The 20,788-nt window shown below is 33.2% G+C and overlaps 1 protein-coding gene across 2 annotated transcripts in view; it reads right to left on the bottom strand.

Moving 5' to 3' along the window:
- Positions 1-254: 254 nt before the first annotated feature.
- The window catches only part of RTKN2 (rhotekin 2), a 78,433-nt gene continuing 57,899 nt past the window's right edge, over positions 255-20,788 (bottom strand). For both annotated transcript variants that reach the window (XM_014833412.3, XM_014833413.3), the window contains 3 exons: positions 12,118-12,283; positions 7,940-8,047; positions 255-6,674 (listed from right to left, as the gene is read on the bottom strand). In XM_014833412.3, coding sequence (XP_014688898.1) covers positions 6,139-6,674; positions 7,940-8,047; positions 12,118-12,283 — 810 coding nt within the window. In that variant the 3' untranslated portion in view covers positions 255-6,138. The remainder of the gene's footprint in view (positions 6,675-7,939; positions 8,048-12,117; positions 12,284-20,788) is intronic.

The following is a 20,788-nucleotide window of genomic DNA, read 5'->3' on the forward strand; positions in this document are numbered from 1 at the left end:
CTGTGACGCTTCCTGTGAGCTGTGGAAGGGGCCTGGACTTTTCAAGCATTGGCAGCACATTTTAAAGGAATCCTTTAAAACTAACTGAAAATATATGGATTGAAGACTTAAAAGTACATATATGTATATGTATGTATATATCCGTAGTTTTATATATATAAAACATGTTTTAATACTTGAGGTACGTAGATGACTAACTCTTCTTAAAACTTTTTCTCATCTTTAATACAAAGTTAAAATAGCTACAACCAATTAAGTTAAAATATATGTTTATTAAGATGGCTAAATTCAACAAAAATGTATCCATTCGCAAAAACAAAAACAAAACTTTTCTTTTGAGTAAACAAACATAAAAAATAACTTGATACCACACTCAGAAAAGTATCCATTTGCAACAAAACAATCTATTTTGCTATCTTGAAATGTGTTTATGACACAGCATAATTATATATTTACAAGATCTTATCACTCTTTCTCTCCTTCAGTAGTTACATTAAGAGATTTACCATATTTCTCAAAGCAAAATGTTGCAATTGAAAACACAATTTTCAGTAAGATTTAGAATAATTTTGCCTAGCTTTCTAATTATCAAACATGCTGGGATTGGTATTTTTTCCTATATTTAAACAAATAAAAATGTTTGTTAACATTTCTGTATAGTTTATTTTTTGTTAATTGAACCTTAAGGTGCTTTGTTTATTTGCGCACATTGATTAGTAGGCTTCTCTCCTTAGAGAAAGGCAAGTGTTTTTGAAAAGAAATGTGAAATATTTCTGGTCACACTCCAGATTTAGGAATAAAATGTTGAAATAATATAATTGAGCGAGGATTCTTCTTTCTCTCCTCCTCCCCTGAGGTGCTCCATGGGAAAAAATTAAGTAGTGAGGGAGGTGCATTAAAATAAACAGTCTTCTTGTAGCTAACAGCAACAGAGTATCCTAGGGCCCTAATTTGTTATTAGAGCCACTTAAGCTCTGGAGAAATTCTGTATCAAACGTAAAACTAAGTTTACATGAATGGATTTTTAAAAGAGTACACTGTAATAAGGATTACATGCAAATATTTTAATAAATGTTAGTTATACCAAGGCTATCAAATATTAGTCTTATAATGACTGACACCAGTTCTTGGTTATGTCTTTCTTTCCCTGATTAAACTGATTTCACAACACTGTTTACTTCTATCAGAATGCCCAGAGGGGGTACCTAAGGAAAAAAGCTAAAAAATGTTCTTCATGAACTAGTTCTTTTAATGTGCAGAAGTTTTATCAAATGACCTTGGCTCCTTTACCAATATTTGGTACTTTAAAAAATACATACATAATACTTTTCAATCTAGAGGCTTGACTCACATTTAATTAAAAAATAAAAATTACAAACAATGCCAATTATACAAGCATAGAAAGTAACACACCCTATTTTCAAACGAAATCTTGTGTTTTAAAAATTCAAAAGTGGGTCAGCCTGGTGGTGTAGTGGTTAAGTTCACACACTTCCTTTTGGCAGCCCGGGGTTTGGATCCCAGGTGAGGACCTACACAATGCTCATGAAGCCATACTGTGGCGGTGTCCCACAGACAAAATAGAGGAAGCTTGGCACAGATGGTTAGCTCAGGGCCATTCTTCTTCACAAAAAAATAAAAAATAAAAAAATAAATTCAAAAGTAACATCTTTTCTAGTGTTAACTAAGAATACGCATGATCCAGAATAAACCATTTTCACATAACTATTATTAAGAATGAAGCAGTTACAGGTAAACGTTTAAAAATAGTAATGTTTTTGAAAAGTAAGTGCAAAAAAGTCAACTCTATCTATATTATAGATTAAGACTAATAGAACACTGAAGAAAACTACTAGAATATGAGTGGTCATCAGTTAAAGTCTACTTACCATTCAATAATTCACTTTTTAAAAAGACAATGAGTTTTGATAAATTCTGACCACAAGGACAGATATTCTTCCTGCCAAAGCACTTCTCTTCTTGTTCCTGTGCAGCATTCCACCTCTGTCTAATACAGTTGTTCCTCATTCATGGTAACACAGGTGATTATATTCCAATGGCAGTTAACACAAACAGCACTAAACTGCCCTATAATTTCATTTTGGACTGAATTAATTAACTTCTCAGTAGGTGGCTGAGGTGCTGAACATAAGCCTCAAGAAATATTTGACTGCTTAACCTACCTTACATGAATTGTCTCTAAATCAAGACAGCTTCCATCTTTAATAAACAGTACCAGGTAAAACACATTTAGTAGGATCCTAAAGGGTAAAGATGAGGCATGTATAATAAATGGATTGTTTTCCACATCCATGCACATCCATTTGAAAGAAGTCGGGGGCACGGCAGACAGTTAAGGAGGTTTAACAAAACTCACTAAGACTTGGCATGCCTGTTATTTTGAAAGACTATTTACTTTGGGAAGTGTGTGTTTATAATAACAAAATGCCTTCTTTCTCCTTGCTGGATGTTTAAATAAAAAGCTTACCACTTTGTAGCAATTAAAAATAATACTATCTTAATGTTATTGTAAGTAATTGACATCCAAGAGCCTGAAATGTAAATGTAACTTGCCAAGACATTATCTTCAGATCATCAGAATTATCACAATATCATAAAGTATCTATTTTTTCTATTATGTTTCTCCAATTATAATATTATTATCAAGATCTGATAGCTAACTCTTTGTTTCAAGTTTATAGTCTTCATATATCAAGAAACAAATTAAAAGGACAAACAAGGAATGTGAAAAGCCAGCTCATAAAAAGCTGAAATGTCTTTTACTACACGGCATATTTTTCTCTGTCATAAACTTCCGCTTTAGGAAATGAGAAAACAAGCACTTCTTTGACAAAGTGTTTAACTCAGTATTTTTAGATTTTTTGGACATAATTCCAAATATAGAAAACTCTACAGAATCCAGGAAAAAACTATTAGAAATAATTAATGAATACAGTATAGTTGCAGGGTACAAAATCCACATACAAACATCAGTTGCATTTCTAAACACTAATAACAAACTAGCAGAAAGAGAACTCAAGAATACAATTCCATTTAGGATCACAACAAATAGAATAAAATACCTAGAAATAAATTTAACCAAGGAAGTGAAAGACCTATCAATGAAAACTATAAGATATCATTGAAAGAAATTTAAGAAGACATAAAGAAAATGGAAAGATATTTTATGCTCATGAATTGGAAGAATAAACATAGTTAAAAATACCCGTATTACCTAAAGCAATCTACAGATTCAATGCAATCCCAATCAGAATCTCAATGACATATTTCACAGAAAGAGAAAAAAGAATCCTAAAATTTATATGGAACAACAAAAGACCCCAAATAGCCAGAGCAATCCTGAGAAAAAAGAACAAAGCTGGAGGCATCACACTTCCTGATTTCGAAAAATACTACAAAGCTATAGTAATCAAAACAGCATGGTACGGGCACAAAAACAGACACTCAGATCAATAGAACAGAGCTGAGAACCCAGAAATAAAACCACACATCTATAGACAGCTAATCTTGGACAAAGGAGCCAAGAACATCCAATGGAGAAGGGAGAGTCTCTTCAATAAGTGGTGCAGGGAAAACTGGACAGCCACATGCAAAAGAATGAAAGCAGACTATTATCTTACACCATACACAAAAATTAACTCAAAATGGATTAAAGACTTGAATGTAAGACCTGAAACCGTGAAACTTCTAGAAGAGAACATAAGCAGTATGCTCTTTGACATCAGTCTCAGCAGTATCTTTTTGAATATCATGGTTCCTCAGGCAAGGGAAACAAAGGAAAGATTTTTTTTAACTGTGGAAGGAAGGAAGGATGGAAGAAAGGAAGGAAGGATGGAAGAAAGGAAGGAAGGAAGGAAGGAAGGGGAGCCCCAGCTTTGTATTATACCTTTTCGGGGGAAGTGAACTAACATTTAATGAGTGCAATGTCAAAGGAAATGCAGCTAAAGACTTGAGCTCGATTTCAAAGTAACATACAGTAAGAAGGGCCCCAGAAACAGCCTGAATAATTGGGGGGTGAGGGGAAGGTGGTCTTTGGTCAGGCTTCACCTAAATGGCTCTAGGAACAAGGGCGTCAGCCTTGTTTCAAAGTGTCCCATTGAAGGCACAACTGCTAGGTAATTTCTCTATGAATAAATTCTCTTTCTTGCTCAACTTAAATCCTTAGTGATATAATATGCATGAGGAGAAATGACAAGAATATAATTTGGAAGTTTTAACACTGGTTTGTTATAAGGGAGGCTTCAACTAAAAAAAAAAGAAGAGAGAGAATGCTTAGATGACAGTTTCAGAAACAATTTGCCTGCAGCATCTTCAAGTTCAATAATTTACCGGCAATAACAGTCACAAATGCTGTCAAAAACAGCAGTAAGGTTTAAAAAATAAACAAAAATTCAAAGAATATCCATTAGATTTTTAAAATGTCATTTACTGAACTGGCAATCACAACAGAAATTTATGAGAGCCTTCTAGTTAGAAGAAACAAATTAATTCTATTTCTTTTAGGTTTTCATACACATGACTGTCTCTAAATTCTATCAGACAAGCATCTAGGGTTTCCTTCTCGTCAAACACTATGTCTATCCTGTTGTCGCCAGCCACAGGAGAGCTTTTATATCATTACTCCCTCGAGTCCCAATTCTTACTAGGAGTCCTGGGCAAACACAAAAGTAGCCTGGCAGTTACATCATGCTACACAAATGAAAAAAGACTCTGGTATCTAAAAATAATGAAAGGCTCCATTAAATTAATGTTATTTTTTGTCAAGTGTTCATTTTACTTTGTAATAATGTAGTTCTGATCCAAATTGAGTTCTTATGAGCTTTAAAAAGATCTCCAGAGATTACATGCAGGGCAGTAATTTAATCCTTATATTTTTATCTCATGCAATGACATTTAGGGTTCACTGTGATTTGAGATTTTTAGTGCTGTTGCTGACACCTTATGGAAACTGTTTTATTTGGAAATTCTGATTAGATTTTTCAAATTGTTCAGCTCTTGTTTACAAGAAGCACTATTATAAAAAAATGGGTTTTTTGTTCCTTTAAGGTATTCATCTTGCTATTTATTCCTCACTTGATTTCATAATCCTGTTTGGGTCACTGTGATCAGTTGCTATGGAAATTACCTCCTATGGAAATGCTTCTGATGTCATTATTGTAAAAATAGGACTTTTGATGAATAATATCAATAGCAGACATCAACCCTGACTAGAAAAGGGAAATCTAATTAAAATTTTTAAAAGGATTAATTCTGAAAATTATCACCATGGCCAACTTTTCTGATATTTTTGAATTGGCCATCTGCTTTTTAAATAAGTACTAAATGAATTTTAAGGTGTTAATCAGCTATTCATTTCCCCAAATTCCAATATCACAATGGAAATTAGCACCATGCATAGGAAAATGGAAGTAAAGAACATTTCATCTACCCTTTCTCTAAACTAATAAATGCTATGCCTCCCTTATGAGAATTAATGTCAACAGGATTTCAGGGCTCATCAAGGAAACAACTTTGAATAGCACATTACAAATTCCCTCTAAAGATGAGGAATTTAATACTCCAAAATTTATCCAGGAATTTGAAAGGTCAGTGAGTTAAACAATAGATGAGAGCCAGTGAGCCATTAGATGAGAATTCCAGAATGCTAAGGAGACATTTTCTTGGGTGGATTCTATAATTTGTGGTTTGAATAAAACTTTTGAAACATTCCGTTAGTATTAATATTCTCATAATGAGAATATGGCTCATATTTAACACATTTTAAATTACTAGACAGTCTCTCCCCAAAGAAATTTTAATGCTTTCTTCTGCCTAGTGCTTGTTCACAGCCTGGTCCTAATTTAGGAATAAATTAACCCTTCCAACAATTAGGATATTGTCTAGAAACTGCCTTTTGCACTGCGCTAGGGAAATCACTTATATGATGAAAATCAGAAGTAAAAGAGAAATCCATTTCTTCATTATAAAATATTTTTTATACCTAACAGCTTATTACTGATGTAAATCACTATCATATTTACCTACATAATTACATATTACTATATCTACAGTGTTTCTGAATTAAGCTTCACAGTTAGGACTTTGTTAAATGTTTTGTACATATACTTTAAGGGTTTTCTATACTTGTGCCTGCAACCATGATCTAGGGTCCAAAAGATTTTTGATAGATTTCTGCCTTGGAGCTGGCACTGGCTTGACTTCAAAATTGGTTTTCATATCTGTGTGTCCACCATCAGTTAAACTATTTTTCCTGGCGGGAAGAAGTTTCCGAGGAGCAGCTATTGGTTTCTGTAAGTGATGCATTAGGGTTGATAATTTGGTATCCAACGGCGAGGTCTGAGATACAGTTGTTTTTTCCCAGCCGTCTTTAACCAATTGATCTGTGTTGCTTTGTGTTTTTAAGCTGAATGGAGCTTTACCAGAAGGAGGAAGAGGAGCTCGCCTCTTTTTCCCTTTCCCATCATGTAACCGCTTGCTTACAGGAGATAACACCTCTTTCTGAATGACCACTTGATGACCACCATCAAAGAGTGTGGCCCAATGTGGTGGTGAGGATTCTTCATGCTGACCAATAAGGAACTGTCCGTTTGTCTCTTCAATTTTTTTTTGGATTATATCAGTTAAACTTTCAAGTTTTATAGGTGAATCAATGCCTGTAAAAATTTTAAGAAAAAATACATGGGAAAAAAATTCAAAAGCAGGGCACACTTTACCTAAGTTATTATTTTCCAAACCAATATGCTATCTATAATCGTCATCAAAAGCAGACTAGAATAAGCAAGTAGATTTTTCTTTTTACTGGCATTTACTTGTAAAAATAACCATACCAATAGAACCAAAAAATAAGGAAATTATGTGTGCGCACTGCACACAATGTATATATGCATAAATATAATCCTAAATAAAAATCTAGCTTTCAAAGGAGTGGAGTTACATCAGAACGTTTTTCAATTCAATTCTATAGATTAAATATTTATTAATTAACTTTTCTTGGATTTAAAATCTATCTGACATCTAGGTAAGAGTCGATTCCCTTTTTATAAAAGCCTAATATATAGACTGGGACAAATGTAACTAGATTAGTATTCTTTTCTGTAGACCAGCAAAGTCTCTGTTAATAGGGAAAAAGTCCAAAACCAAAAACCCAGGGAAGCAGAGTGAAGCCCTGATAGCACTTTGGTGATAAGGCTGCTGGATGAAACATTCCTCGGGAAAAATAAGACAACAGAGATAAATGTCTATTTAATGAATCACTGGTATTTTCAAGTGTGTAAACCCAAATGTATCATTTTTAATCTAACATTTTAAAGCATATGTAAGTGCAGGGACATTGTGGCAAAATGGACTAGAATTTAACATTGACTTGTGCTTGTTCACAACACCGTTCACTGAGGCAATCCTACAAAGATAAATATACTTCCTTCAAAGTGTGGAAAAATGGAATATTAATGAGTCGAGAAATTTTAAATTTTCCCAAGTATGAAACCAATTTTTTGGCCTGAAATTAAAGTTTCGATTTATTAATATTCATTTTCAACATTACTTTAAAACAAATTTAAGAAAACACACAAAAAAATTACTAAACATGATTATATTTTAGAATCTGCAAGTTTACATTTTCAGAATTTTCATCAGCTACTCAGCTAATATTTATTTTCAGTGCACTCTTATTCATTTGGAAGCCTTAACATTTTTGTTTGATCTTAAGCATTCAAACTATGAAAAATATGTATTCATTAATTTTGTATTAATTCATCTATTAAACATGAGTTCCTTAGTCTATAATCATCGTCTTTTTTCATTCATTTGACTGTGCCCTGAAAATTTTAGCATTTTAATGTCAATAGAATAAGCTGCTTGAGTATGGACAATGTTGTTTTTGTTATCCTGCAGCTTAGAAAAGACAAACCCCACTTACTCATATCATGGTAGACTGAGGTCGCCTCTTTTGTCAAGAACAAAGGTGGTTTCCGTGGTGACATAATCTCAATTTTCATAAGTTCTTCACAACAATGCTTCCACTGGCCTAAGAAAGACAGAGAAAGGCAGGCTAGTTTAAAACATAAATGTGAAGATGTATATTTCATTTTCAATAGATATCAACACATTTTTTGCCTTGAAAAGTAACAGTGAATTTATAAAGCATTGCCTAAAAGAAGCCACAAAAACACAGCACTACCTAGAATTTCAAAGTCCAAGTCTGGGCATAAAGTTAATCTTTTAAAAATAAAGTTTTATGCACAGATATTAAGCTGAGAGCTCTAAGCTATTAAATAGTGTACTATTTCACTAAATGGTCAATAACAAATTTCTATTCATGGTCAAAGTTTCTTTTAAATATTAAATAAAATATCAAATAAAATTTAAATATTAAATAAAATCATCGAGTATTTAAGATAGTTGAAAGGTAAAAATCAACTGAAATGTAGTTCCCTAGGAGGAAGTAGAAAAAAATGCAAGGAGTAGTGGTTCTCAAAAATGGTTTTAAGTTGGAAAATTTTAATTAAGAAATAAGAACTGCTTATTTAACAATTATCTCTTCAAGATGATTATCATGCTTTTAAAAAATCATATAACTAGAAAATGCTGTATTTTCATATAAGTAAAAGGTATAAAAAAGCTTATTACTATCAAGACATATCACTCAAAATTCTAGCTGGATCTAATTATTTTGGGAAGAGTACTTTAAATAAAGCCAGTAGGCATTCAGAATAAATAAAAAAAAAACTCTTGAATAAGTTGTTTCAATTATTAAGTTAAAATTTTAAAGTACAGATAACATTAATTTTTCTTTTATAATTATGTTTTACTAGTTTCATCTTAAAATAAAATTCTCAGATTTTATTTCCGCTGAGTGGATATAAAAAAAATGTAACCTTTCCATCTTTATTGTGCACTTGCAAGCTGGATAAGAACTATGCTAGAAACTATGTCTCTATATTCACATCATAACAGTAAGTTATTGGGCTTCACCATTCTTCTATTCTACCTTACATTAGTAGAAAAGTAAAAGTAATATACATATGTGCCATTTTAGACTGATTATGATCTATATTTCTCTTCCTTTTATTATAGTCTCAATCTCCATATTCAATATCTAACTTAGTTATTCTCCATGGCTTAAAAATTAAAGATATTTCGTGTTTAGTCAAATTATCTATTCATTTTTCTTGTTTTAAGTCTAATATACTGTGATGGTAATATATGAGTAAATCTTAAATCCATCACCTTAAACAGTTAAGAAACATAAAAAACCTTTTAGTATGTTTTATTACAATGCTAAATATAGAATATGGTAAAAATTTCAAAATAACCCACATAGCAACATAGCAACTCATAAAAGGAATAAAATCTTGAGTTTGAAGCTTCAAAGGTTGCTCTGCAGAATGTAAATCTAGTAGGATCTGAGATCTGATAACTTATTCCTCCCCTCTACTTCCTTTTTTAGATAAATATGTAAAAGACAGCTTTTCCTTCTTGGGGGCAGGAAAAAAGGCCTATCTAATGGAAAAATAATGAAACATTTTAAACTAGCAAACATTTCTCTGTCAAATCTAGACAAATTATAATGTGCAGTATTTTTCTATATTGATAGATGAAAGCTTTTCATTGTTAAACTGGTAGCAGAATACTAATCAGGTTGAAAAATGGAATATAAAGCCACATCATCCCACGTGTTACTGAAGTCAGAGGCACAAATGTGGTACGTTCACTGGTCAAGACTTTACAACTAAAACATTTATTTTACCAGTGAATAAATCAGAATGCACAGTATACATGATACCAGTATGCTAACATAAAAATAAAGGCCCAATATGAAATATTAAGTGGGTATGTGTTGTTCACGTGATATCTGTATATTGAAGATGTTTCCCACAATAATATTTATTGTTATAGTGTTGTCAAAATGATCTGTTATGCTAAGCTACTTCTATAACTCAATATTTATACTATTAAATATTTGGAAAAAATTTATCTTTGACTCACCATTCCTGGCTCTACCCTTTTTGATCATCCAGAACAAGCGGCATTTCTCTTTCACAGATTTGTTAGTTCTCAAATATTAAAAATTAGTTCTTACATTCCCCTTGCCTCCTAACGTCCACTCCTCAGGCTGTTCTTCTACAGGCTAAACAGATCTAGTTCCATTAATGTCTCCTCATGATTTCTAATTATCTCGCTCTCCCGATTTTCTACTCTTAAGAGGAGTCAAAACTTCTCTAAATATTAAATTGATTTTACTTTCTTCTGCCCTGGAAATCTACCCTCTACTTTGTTCTACACGTCATACTCCACCTAAGACCACAAGAGGCTACACTATCTCCAGGAAAGTAAAAATTTTTAAACTACAAGTCAGCCTTGAGGATAGTATAAACACTTCCATCTTTGCTTCATCTCTTTATAAACAATGAATTCTAAAGTGCAAATCTAACTGAATTTGTACTTTAAAAATTAGACTGGCAGATTTTATCCCAAAAGCATTAAATATTAAAGAAGTAGCCAGACCTGAGAACCGTTGTCATCACTTTCTTATTACTTTGACAGTATAAAAATGTCATGAGATTCTTATCCTTGCAACTCCCCATCTTAGCATGATAAATTATTTTGCATAATCTGGAGAACGGAAACATGAGATCATCTGGCAGTAGCTGATATTCAGACTATAATATTCCAACATTTTTACCTCCTTTTACTTCTCCTTCCTTTTTTATGTATGTAAAAATTACAAAATATCAGAATCATTTCTAAAAATAATATAGTCTTTTGTAAAACAGACTGTCTAACTCAGAGCATTTAGGAAAGCAGTTAAAATTTTAGCTGTGATCAGCAAACAAAAGGAAGTTGTTGTCTTTTAAGTTACACACCTAAGATCAGCTGAAATTTTAAAGAAATGTAGTGCATGCTGATAAGCATGAACAAGTATTTAAACATCCACTGAATGCCTAGGGATAGTACTTAAGGGAAACAAGTCCTAAAGAATCCAAGAAGGACATGGAGGGAGTCCTCTGGTTCCCTGCAGTAATCTAGAAACCTCTTCCGGCCTCAATTTTCTCATCTTTAGAATAGAGGGACACAATTTCTATCTCACTGGGTTGTTATGAGAAATAAATTAAGCCACATGGTATGTAGAAAGTAATCAATAAATTTAGTTCCCATTTTTGCCCCCTCCCCAACCATCACTGTAATACTTGATCATGCCATGGATCAGAGTAGGCTTATAAAAATTAACCTGGGAACTGCAGGTATTACCTCTTTTATAAAGTTCCCAAAAACAGCTCATAAAAAGTCCTAAAATGTCTCTAAGACTATTTCTAGGAGTTTCAGAACTAACTTTCTATTGTTTGGAAATGGCTCTACTTGGTAATTTTATAGTAGAGCATTTTAAAGACATAAAATACTGGTTGAATCTAACAGTAGGCTTAGTTTGATTAGAAAGAGCCATTATCACTAGTCTGCATTTTCAATATACAATTTCAATATTTTCCTGTTGATAAAATTCCTTCTTAAATTGAGAATATTAGAACCTTACATCTTCTACATTCTAGAACTCTATTATATTACTATCACATTGTTTTTATAATCCATGCCGTTGGAGTGTATTATTGAAACTGAAAAACCATATGTACGGTTTAAAAAAAATCTCTGGATGATGCCCAAGATTATATTATGAGTCTGGAGTTTGCAGAAGGTGACATAAAAATGAGGCTCCTCCTGAACATTTTAGGATCATCACTATCCTAGAGAAGTTTTTTACTCCTCAAATGACTTCTTATCCCTTTATCAAACACTCTGCCTCAAGTAGTTAAATACTAATATTTTGAAAAAATGTGGTCTAGTTGTTTTAGAGACAAGAGGAACTTAAAAGTAAGAGGTAGGGATACTAGGAATTCAAAGGTATACTATACTATAGTCAGTCAGGCACTGGGGGAAGGAGGAGAGAAAAAAGCATGATGATACACTACCTTTTGATTCAAGAGCATAAAAAATTCCTGATACAAACTATAAGGTAATAATATAATTTTAATATTTAGATTGCTGTGTGCATCCTTTCACGCTATATGAATATACTACTAGGAAATCCAGACACTGACTTACTAAGATCAAAGAAATGCTGCCAGAAGGCTTCCATCCATTTTTGAAGATCCTCTCTATTGTCAGCTGTAAAAATATGAGTTACAGCCTGTCCAGCAACAGGGTTGATGACAGAGAAATTATGAATTCTTTTCTTGGCATCCTTATCCATTGCCCGAATTCTGGTTTCCTAAAAATTAGGACAAAATTGGTGTTTTACAAGAAAATATTTCTGTAATGATCAAATAAATGTTTTATTGCTTAGCTACCATGCTTATACCTAATGTAATTATAAGTTTATTGCTGATCATTTGAAATTTAAAATAGTAATTTTGAGAATTTTCAATATTCAAATTCAAATACAGAAGGTTTTTTAGGTTTTAAAAAAATGCTTCATATTAAAAATAATTTTTTAAAATATGCTACATATGGCATTTATGTTAAATTCCATGAGATAAAAATATAACTTGTTTTGATCTCTCAGTTTAAGTAGGAGTTTGTTGTCTTTTATACACATCTTAAAACTTGCAATAAAACAAGTACAGTGTTGTCATAACTGTAACGTGAATTGCGTTAACTATATTTCCAACAATAATAAAACAGAAGAATCAGTAAAGTATGATTCTTATTATAATATTCATTCATAATATACAGTGTTATCAGTTAAAGCAGTAAAACCATAACTTAGTGTTTACTGCAGCAAACAGGTTTTCCTCATTAACATTTATTTCATATGTAACATTCATTTACAAAGCTCATAGCTAAAGATCCATAAAGTAATATAACCCTCATAATGGTAAAAATTATTTTTAAAGTGCTGAATATGACACTCTACAACAAAGGCAAAGGTTTCCTTCATGTTGATAGTCCAAAGCTTTTTTCTGAGTGGTACCAGGTATGGTATCGTGGTGATGCCTATCGTGTACATGTGTAGAAGAGAAAAGTATTCCCAAGTCACACATGTGACAAGCCATGTCACAGATAAGCTAGCAACTACATGTAGTTTCCAAGGCATCTTGGGGAAAAAAGCCTGGAATAGTACTATTTATTATGCAAAGACAGACATTTGGCTGCCTGGATAATGACTGATATTACATTATTCTAGAGCAGTGCTATCCATTAGAAATATAATGAGAGACACACATGTAAACTAAGACTTTCTAGCAACCACATTAAAAAAGGTAAAATGAAACTGGTGAAAATAATTATGTAATAATTAATTATTACATTTTAAAATAATGTATTTTATGTAACCCAACATATCTAAAATATTAACATGTAATCAATAAAAAAATTGAGATATTTTACATTCTTTCTTCATACTAAGTCTCCAAAATTCAGTCTATATTTTATAATTATAGCACATCTCAATTTGGACCAGCCACATGTTAAGGTCCCTAACAGCTGCTAGTGGCTACTGTACTGGGTAGAGCAGTTCTAGAGGAAAATGGTTAAGCCCAGTGTAATGTATGCAGAAGAGTACTTGGCTGGCAGTTACAAAAGCTGATTAAGAGTGGGAAGAAATTCTTCACTTCATTGAGTATGGAGTGAAGAGAGACTGTATGTACAGTCACACACCAAAACCAACATTCACATATGGACATTATGGAAGTAGCAAAGAGTCAGGAAGAAAAGCTATCCATTCCCTGAAAAATGGGTAAATATGAGCAGGTGAACACCACATATACTACATAAGAAGTTCTTTGCTGAAAGGAGAAATTCTTATTCAAAATTCACATGAGAAAAAAATGTATGCTATATAAAGTAGCAACATAACTTTGAAACTTTGGAGTATCACAAAATATAAAGACTGGTAACCATCTTTTTCCTTTTTTTTTTTATGTAGGTAATTTTTCTTTTCTTCCTACTTTGTATGTGGGACACCACGACAGCATGGCTGATGAGCAAACCCCGGGCTGTTGAAGCGGAGCACACAAATTTAACCGCTAAGACAGGGCTGGCCCCCAGATTGGTAACCATCTTAAAGTCAATCTATCCTGTCCTTTTTAAAATGTAGGAATGTGACTTCAGAGGACTGTAATGGACTTACGGCCAGCACTATAATTTTATCATAATAGGGTCTTTTTACACTCCAGTGCCTTGGTAATAAACTTCGTGAATTAATTCTTTTAAGTAATTATTTATACAATATAAAAAAATGCTGCCCTAAGTGGCATCCTTGGAGCCCAAGAATGCATGTAATCAACCTCTTTAAATATAAAGCTTATTATCACTACAGAGAATGACTTAAGCTCTAGGAAGGATCTTTGATGTACTTCTCTATCAGACTAATTGAATGCTGATTCAGTGCAGGGTTGGGAGGGGGTACCCTCTATTTCTGTTAGTATTAAAAAAAAATCCAAACAATAACATATGAAGTATTCTTGCTGCTGAAACTGTGCTTCCCTCCACCCAAATTCATTTTAATACAAATTTCCGACTACCTATTGTATATAGGATTAAAATGGATTCAACTTTCAAATAAGGCAAGTGTGATTTTTATAGATGAATATGTAGTTTAAATAATACCAAGATATCATTTCCAATGAAAATAGCCCTGTAGAAAATCTGATGAACTGGATCATTTATATCCTTCTTAGAAAATATACTGCAATAATATATAAATACTATACATTTCATTAACTCTGGTAACCACAAAAACTGCTAAATTTTTAAAACACGAGAGGTTTTTAAAAGGTGCAAATGAAATGCAGAATAGATCATTTGAATTAACTTCTATATTTTATCACCCCAAATAATTTAACTCAAGGGAAATTTCTTCAACCACAAACTGCATGTCAAAGAAAAAGTGATTAAACAAAGTTTCTAATACTGTCAAAAAGTTCATGCAAGCTATTTCTCAGTGTGGGCGAAGTGTCAATAACAGTGCTCAGGACTTCACTTCTCAAACAAGGAGTGGATTAGAGAAAACAGGTGAGTTTCAGGACTGTTGCCATCGTGGGCTCACAATGTACAGATGAGGAAGGTATATCTTCTTAGTTGGGTATGAAAGCAAGAAGCTTGAGTACTTTAGCTCTCATTTCTACCGCCTAAAGTATTGCCTGGTATCCACTAAGTAACTGAAAAATATTGGATGAATAAATGAATGAGACAGGAAAAGAACAACTCAGATAATGACAAAAAGTTTTACATTGATAGACTCAGATTCAAGAGGCAATCTCTAATGCAACTCTTTAATTTATAGATGAGGAAACTTATGTTCTGAGATAAGTATTCTACCCAAGGCAAGAGTTTTCTGTTTTACTTTTGCTAATCTCAACCCTTTTAGTTGCTTTGGGAGGCTTTACGGTCAACTTTCACTGATTTGTAGATAGATTTGAGACTACCTGCTATGAAATTTTAATCCTTGGCTGGCTATACTCTTATCAATCAGCACATATTGAACTGCAACCTTCCACTACATGAGATGGTGGGCACCCACAGAAGGCCAAGTGAAATCAATGACAATATAAACTGAGAAGTAAATTTTGTAACAAAATATAATGAACTCTAAGGTCAAAGGAAAGTTTCTTGTAGTTTGTTATTTTGATTTAAAACTGTACTTCAACCTCTCCATTTCTGTGGTAATGGAAAATTATTAGATCAGGACTAGATCCATGAACTGTTTCTTACCTTACTTTACTTTTGACTATATAACCTTAAAAAAGTCTATTACGTACCCAGATTACGGTTTCCAAATGCTCTTTTTTACTAAAAGGAATCAGAGCTCTTTAGAGAAATGGCTGATTCCCAGCCTGGGTCAGGAAATGTATTGGATGATCCTGGAACATCTTACGCTAACAAATCAAAGATTACCAGGGTTGATCAAAAAGACTCAAGAGCCAACCTGAAGAGGCTTCCAGTAGCCAAAGATGGGACAATCTGAACATCTATAAGAATAACAATGGTAATGGATTGATGCATAAAATGTTTTTAAATTGCTAATGATATTTAAAAACTAACTCGTTGGTCACCTTTAAAGGATGCTAGGGAACCACCTCATTGTTTTTGTAACTAATATATAAATCAAGCTCTTATCCTTTCCTGTAAGAATTGTACCTCAACCAAATAGCTGATGAAGTTGAAGTATTCCGGGTAATAAATGAAGAAAGAACGTTAAAATATCACCAGTTTGCAATCCCTAATTAAATAAAAGATCTAAGCAATGCTTATCACTGGATGTTAATATGAGTGGAAGACTCAGACTTACTATATGCCTCTTGATAAAAGTGCACACTATTTCCTAAGACATATTCTTACTAACCAACCAACCAACAAACCTAAATCTGATCCAAAAATAGAAGAAAAAAGACAACTCAAAGATGCAATCACCAAAGTCCAGACTATGGACTATGGAAAACCATAGGATAAATGACCCAATTTCTTTAATAATATGTGATTACCTATGTTTGTGTGTGTGTGTGTGTGTGTGTGAGAGAGAGAGAGAGAGACAGACAGACAGAGAGAATGAAAGCCAAGAGATTAAGAGATTTGAGACCTAACCAATCAACTGCAACGTATGGCCCTTATTTGGATCCTGATTCAAAAAACCATTGAAAAATTACCAGACCGGGAAAGTTGAATGCTTTCTGGACTTTTGATGATATATTGACTATATATATGGCTATAAATTTTCTCAACTATGACAACTGTAATACAAGTAAAATGATACAGTATCTAGAATTTGCTTCAAAATAATTCTATGGTGGGGGTAACGTGTGAGGGTATAGATGGGTTCATTTGTATTATTCTCTTTGTAGATTATCTTGAAATTTTCCAAAAAGACAATTAAAAGAATAAAATACGAGTAGAAGGGGCCGGCCCAGTGGCACAGCAGTTAAGTGCACACGTTCTGCTTCGGTGGCCCAGGGTTCGCCGGTTTGGATCCCGGGTGCAGACACGGCACCGCTTGGCAAGCCATGCTGTGGTAAGGATCTCATATATAACGTAGAGCAAGATGGGCACGGATGTTAGCTCAGGGCCAGTCTTCCTCAGCAAAAAGAGGAGGATTGGCAGCAGATGTTAGCTCAAGGCTAATCTTCCTCAAAGAAAAAAATAACAATAAAATAAAATACAAGTAGAAAAAAATAAGTGCCTGCTTTCTTATCTATAATGGAGAGATATTATTATTTCAGTCACATCTTCTTCACAAACATGTTGTAAGGATAAATGAGTTCTTTGAAAGGTGTTTGGTCTAAAGTCTTGTTAATTAGAGATGAAGACAAAATGTTGCTGGCTAAAAACAAGCTTTAGACCTTATATAGACTATAATGACAAAGAAATTATATCTTCACAATACATGGCAAGGAAGGTTTTGAAATGTGTAAAGCATAACCATAAACTAAGCCAAGCATTAGGTATGATTAGTATTAGTGTGATATAATTATTTGCAATTTACGTCAATGAAATTAGATGTAAACTCCTACAGGAAAAGGCTGTTTAAAAAATTATTTTTACCGCATTTAATAAAGGACAATCTGAAAAGTTGATAGGGTTCAGACATTACGAGGACCAATATAATCAGAAGAAAATCCCATATGCTTCATAAGAATTTTGCTTGCTAGGGTCCATGATAAACATAATGGTTAAAAGCAATTTCAAGACAATTTAACAAAGGTATATCACACCAAGGAGTTATTGACTTGTTTAGGACAGATTTTATTATTCATTAAAATGAAGTGATGCATAGTATTTAAATCAAGAAAAGACTATTGATCTCAAAGACCCACACTTCTTTTCCATTCCACTCCCCACCCCATTGGCAATGGATAAAACTCTGGCTAATCAAATGCTTTCTACAATGTATAAGAGAGTCAGTGGCTCCAGTTAAGTACCCCTTATTGAGAATGTCTTGCTCAACAACATTCATAGGGAAGTTTTTTGAAGTTGAAGCAATCACTTTGAAGTAAATCATCCTTTCAAATTTGGATTGAAAAGGGGAGGGGAATAGCTTTTAGGCTTTTCTTTGCCTAATGTGACTATTTCCACAGATGGCTCCCTATGAAAATTAATGAACTGACTTAGCCTTACAGGAAATGCCATTTAGAAGGACAAGAATTATAGTTAGAGAACAGATTCTGTGATCAAAATAACAGAACTATTATTTATATACCTTAGCAACTGCACAATTTATGCTTTCACATAATTTTTAAAGTAGCATTAAGAAAATTATTATTTTCTAAATCATGAGAGAGGAAAGACAATCAAAAGAAAGGAACTCTGATTTTTATTTATTATTTAACTTTATTAAGCATAAAAAGACCTTAAAGGCCTAGCATTCGAAATATACTAAAAACTGAAATAAAAACACTATTCTTAAAAGTTTTATTTGATGCTTACTCTACATATCAAAAAATACAAAGTTGGCATTTATCAAAGATACTGTTTATGTAAGAATACACTAATAGCATGTGTCCCTTAGAAATTTTCAAAGTAAGAAAAACAATTAAAACATCTACCTTATATTTATTTATTTATTTATTTTTGGTGAGGAAGATTCACCCTGAGCTAACAGCTGTTGCTAATCCTCCTCTATTTTTCGCTTGAGGAAGATTAGCCCTGAGCTAACATCTCTGCCAATCTTTCTCTATTTTTTGTGGGTGGGATGCCTCCACAGCACAGTTGATGAGCAGACCAGGTCCGCATCTGGGATTCGAACCTGTGGAACCAGGCCACTGAAGTTGAGCATGCTGAACTTTAACCACTCGGCAATGGGGCCAGCCCCCATTTTATATTTAAAAGCCAAGCAATTTAAAACACTGAATAGATAAAAATTTATGAGTTTATCATAATATGGCGGGGGTGGGGGGGACAACAGACATGGCATTCATTTGCTACCTCTGCAGGGGATAATAATACTCCAATACATATTGCTAATATCAATACAACACCAATATGTAATACCAACTCCTTACTCTGAAAATAGGTAATTAAAATATTAAACATCTATCCTGTCTTTTCAGAAAGGACAGTAATTCATTCCCAGTTGATGAGAGAAAGTCCTTCTTTACAAAGGAATGCCAGCTAATGTATGTAGAAGGAAGGACAGTATGAGAAGAACATATGCAATCTCCAATGCAATAACCAATTCAGGCAAGGGCAATCTGGTCACTAAAACCTTTACGTGAAAGACTGTTGGATGACAAAGATATTCACACAGTGCCAAGTATCACCTCACTGACTACTTGCTAAGTGTGAAGAAGAAAGCCTACCTTTATACTGGAGAGAGCTAGTGGTCACCACCTCAACCAAGTCATTAAACTTGGCATTGCCAATACTGAGACAAGCTGATATCAGTGCCTCTGAACAGGATGCTCTATAAACTATCTGTCTTTATCCATGAAATATTCTTGTAAGAAATGTTTAAAATGAATATAATCAAGCCTCTAGAACTAATTTACAGTTTAGAAGAAGTACAAAGGATGCACAATCCTTGAATATTCCTAGATTGAAAGCAAAAGCTAAAAGGACATTTTGGGAACGAAGGAAAAATTTGAATACAAACTGGATATTAGATGATATAAGGGAATTATTGTTAATTTGCTTAGTTGTGATAATGGTATTGCAAATTTACATGTATATATACATAGACACATGTCTGTGTGTAAATATATAATATATATATATTTAAAGGCCCGTATTTTTAAGAGTTACATGTTGAAGTATTGAGAGATGAAGTGTCAGTGTTGGAGAGTTATGTTCAAATGGGTCAGCAAAAAATATAGATCAGTAAAGAGATTTTACAAACTTTCAACTATAAGATGAATGAGGTCTGAGGATCTCATGTAAAACATGGTGACTACAGTTGATAACACTATTGTATAACAAACTTTCTGAGAGTAGAATTTAAACGTACTCACAAAAAAGATAAAAAACACAAAAAACATATAATCCAATAATAATTGCAGTAATGATTACACAACTGTGTATTATTTGTCAAAATTATCAAATTGTATACTTAAAACTGGTGAATTTTATTTTATGTAAACTATACCACCACCCAGCTGATTAAAAATTAAATAGATGGGCCAGCCAGGTGGCATAATGGTTAAGTTTGTGGGCTTGGCTTTGGTGGCCTGGGGTTTGCACATTCGGATCCCGAGTGTGGACCTAGCACCACCCATCAAGACACACTTTGGCGGCATCCTACATAAAACAGAGGAAGATTGGCATAGATGTTAGCTCAGCGACAATATCCCTCAAGCAAAAGGAGGAAGATTGGCAACAGATGTTAGATCAGGGCCAATCTTCCTCACCAAAAAAAATAAATAAATTAAATAAGTAAATATAATATAAAGTGTTTAAACTACCCCACCCCCGCAAAAAAAGATAAAGCAAAGATGAGAAAATGTTAACTGGTGAATCTAGCTAGTATACAAGTGATCATTATAGTATTTTTTTTCAACTTTTCTGTAAACTTGAATAATTTTATAAGTTGAGAAAAAAATGAGTAAAAATTACATTAATAGGAGACATAATTATATAACACTTGTGTTTTCAGAAGTAACAAATAGATTTCTCGACTGAGATAGCGTTTGACATATTTAAATAAGGAGACCAGTGGCAATCACTGTTAAGAATGAAGTTTTCAGGTGAATGGAAGGGCTCAAAGGAAATCTGAGGTAGAAGCAGGAACTGCAAGGAGAAAAGTTTCTACAGAGAAAGGGCAGGAATCAGTGCTGCAGAAAATTAGATG

The sequence above is a fragment of the Equus asinus genome, chromosome 2 (genome assembly GCF_041296235.1).
Source record: "Equus asinus isolate D_3611 breed Donkey chromosome 2, EquAss-T2T_v2, whole genome shotgun sequence".
Taxonomy (NCBI): Eukaryota; Metazoa; Chordata; class Mammalia; order Perissodactyla; family Equidae; genus Equus; species Equus asinus.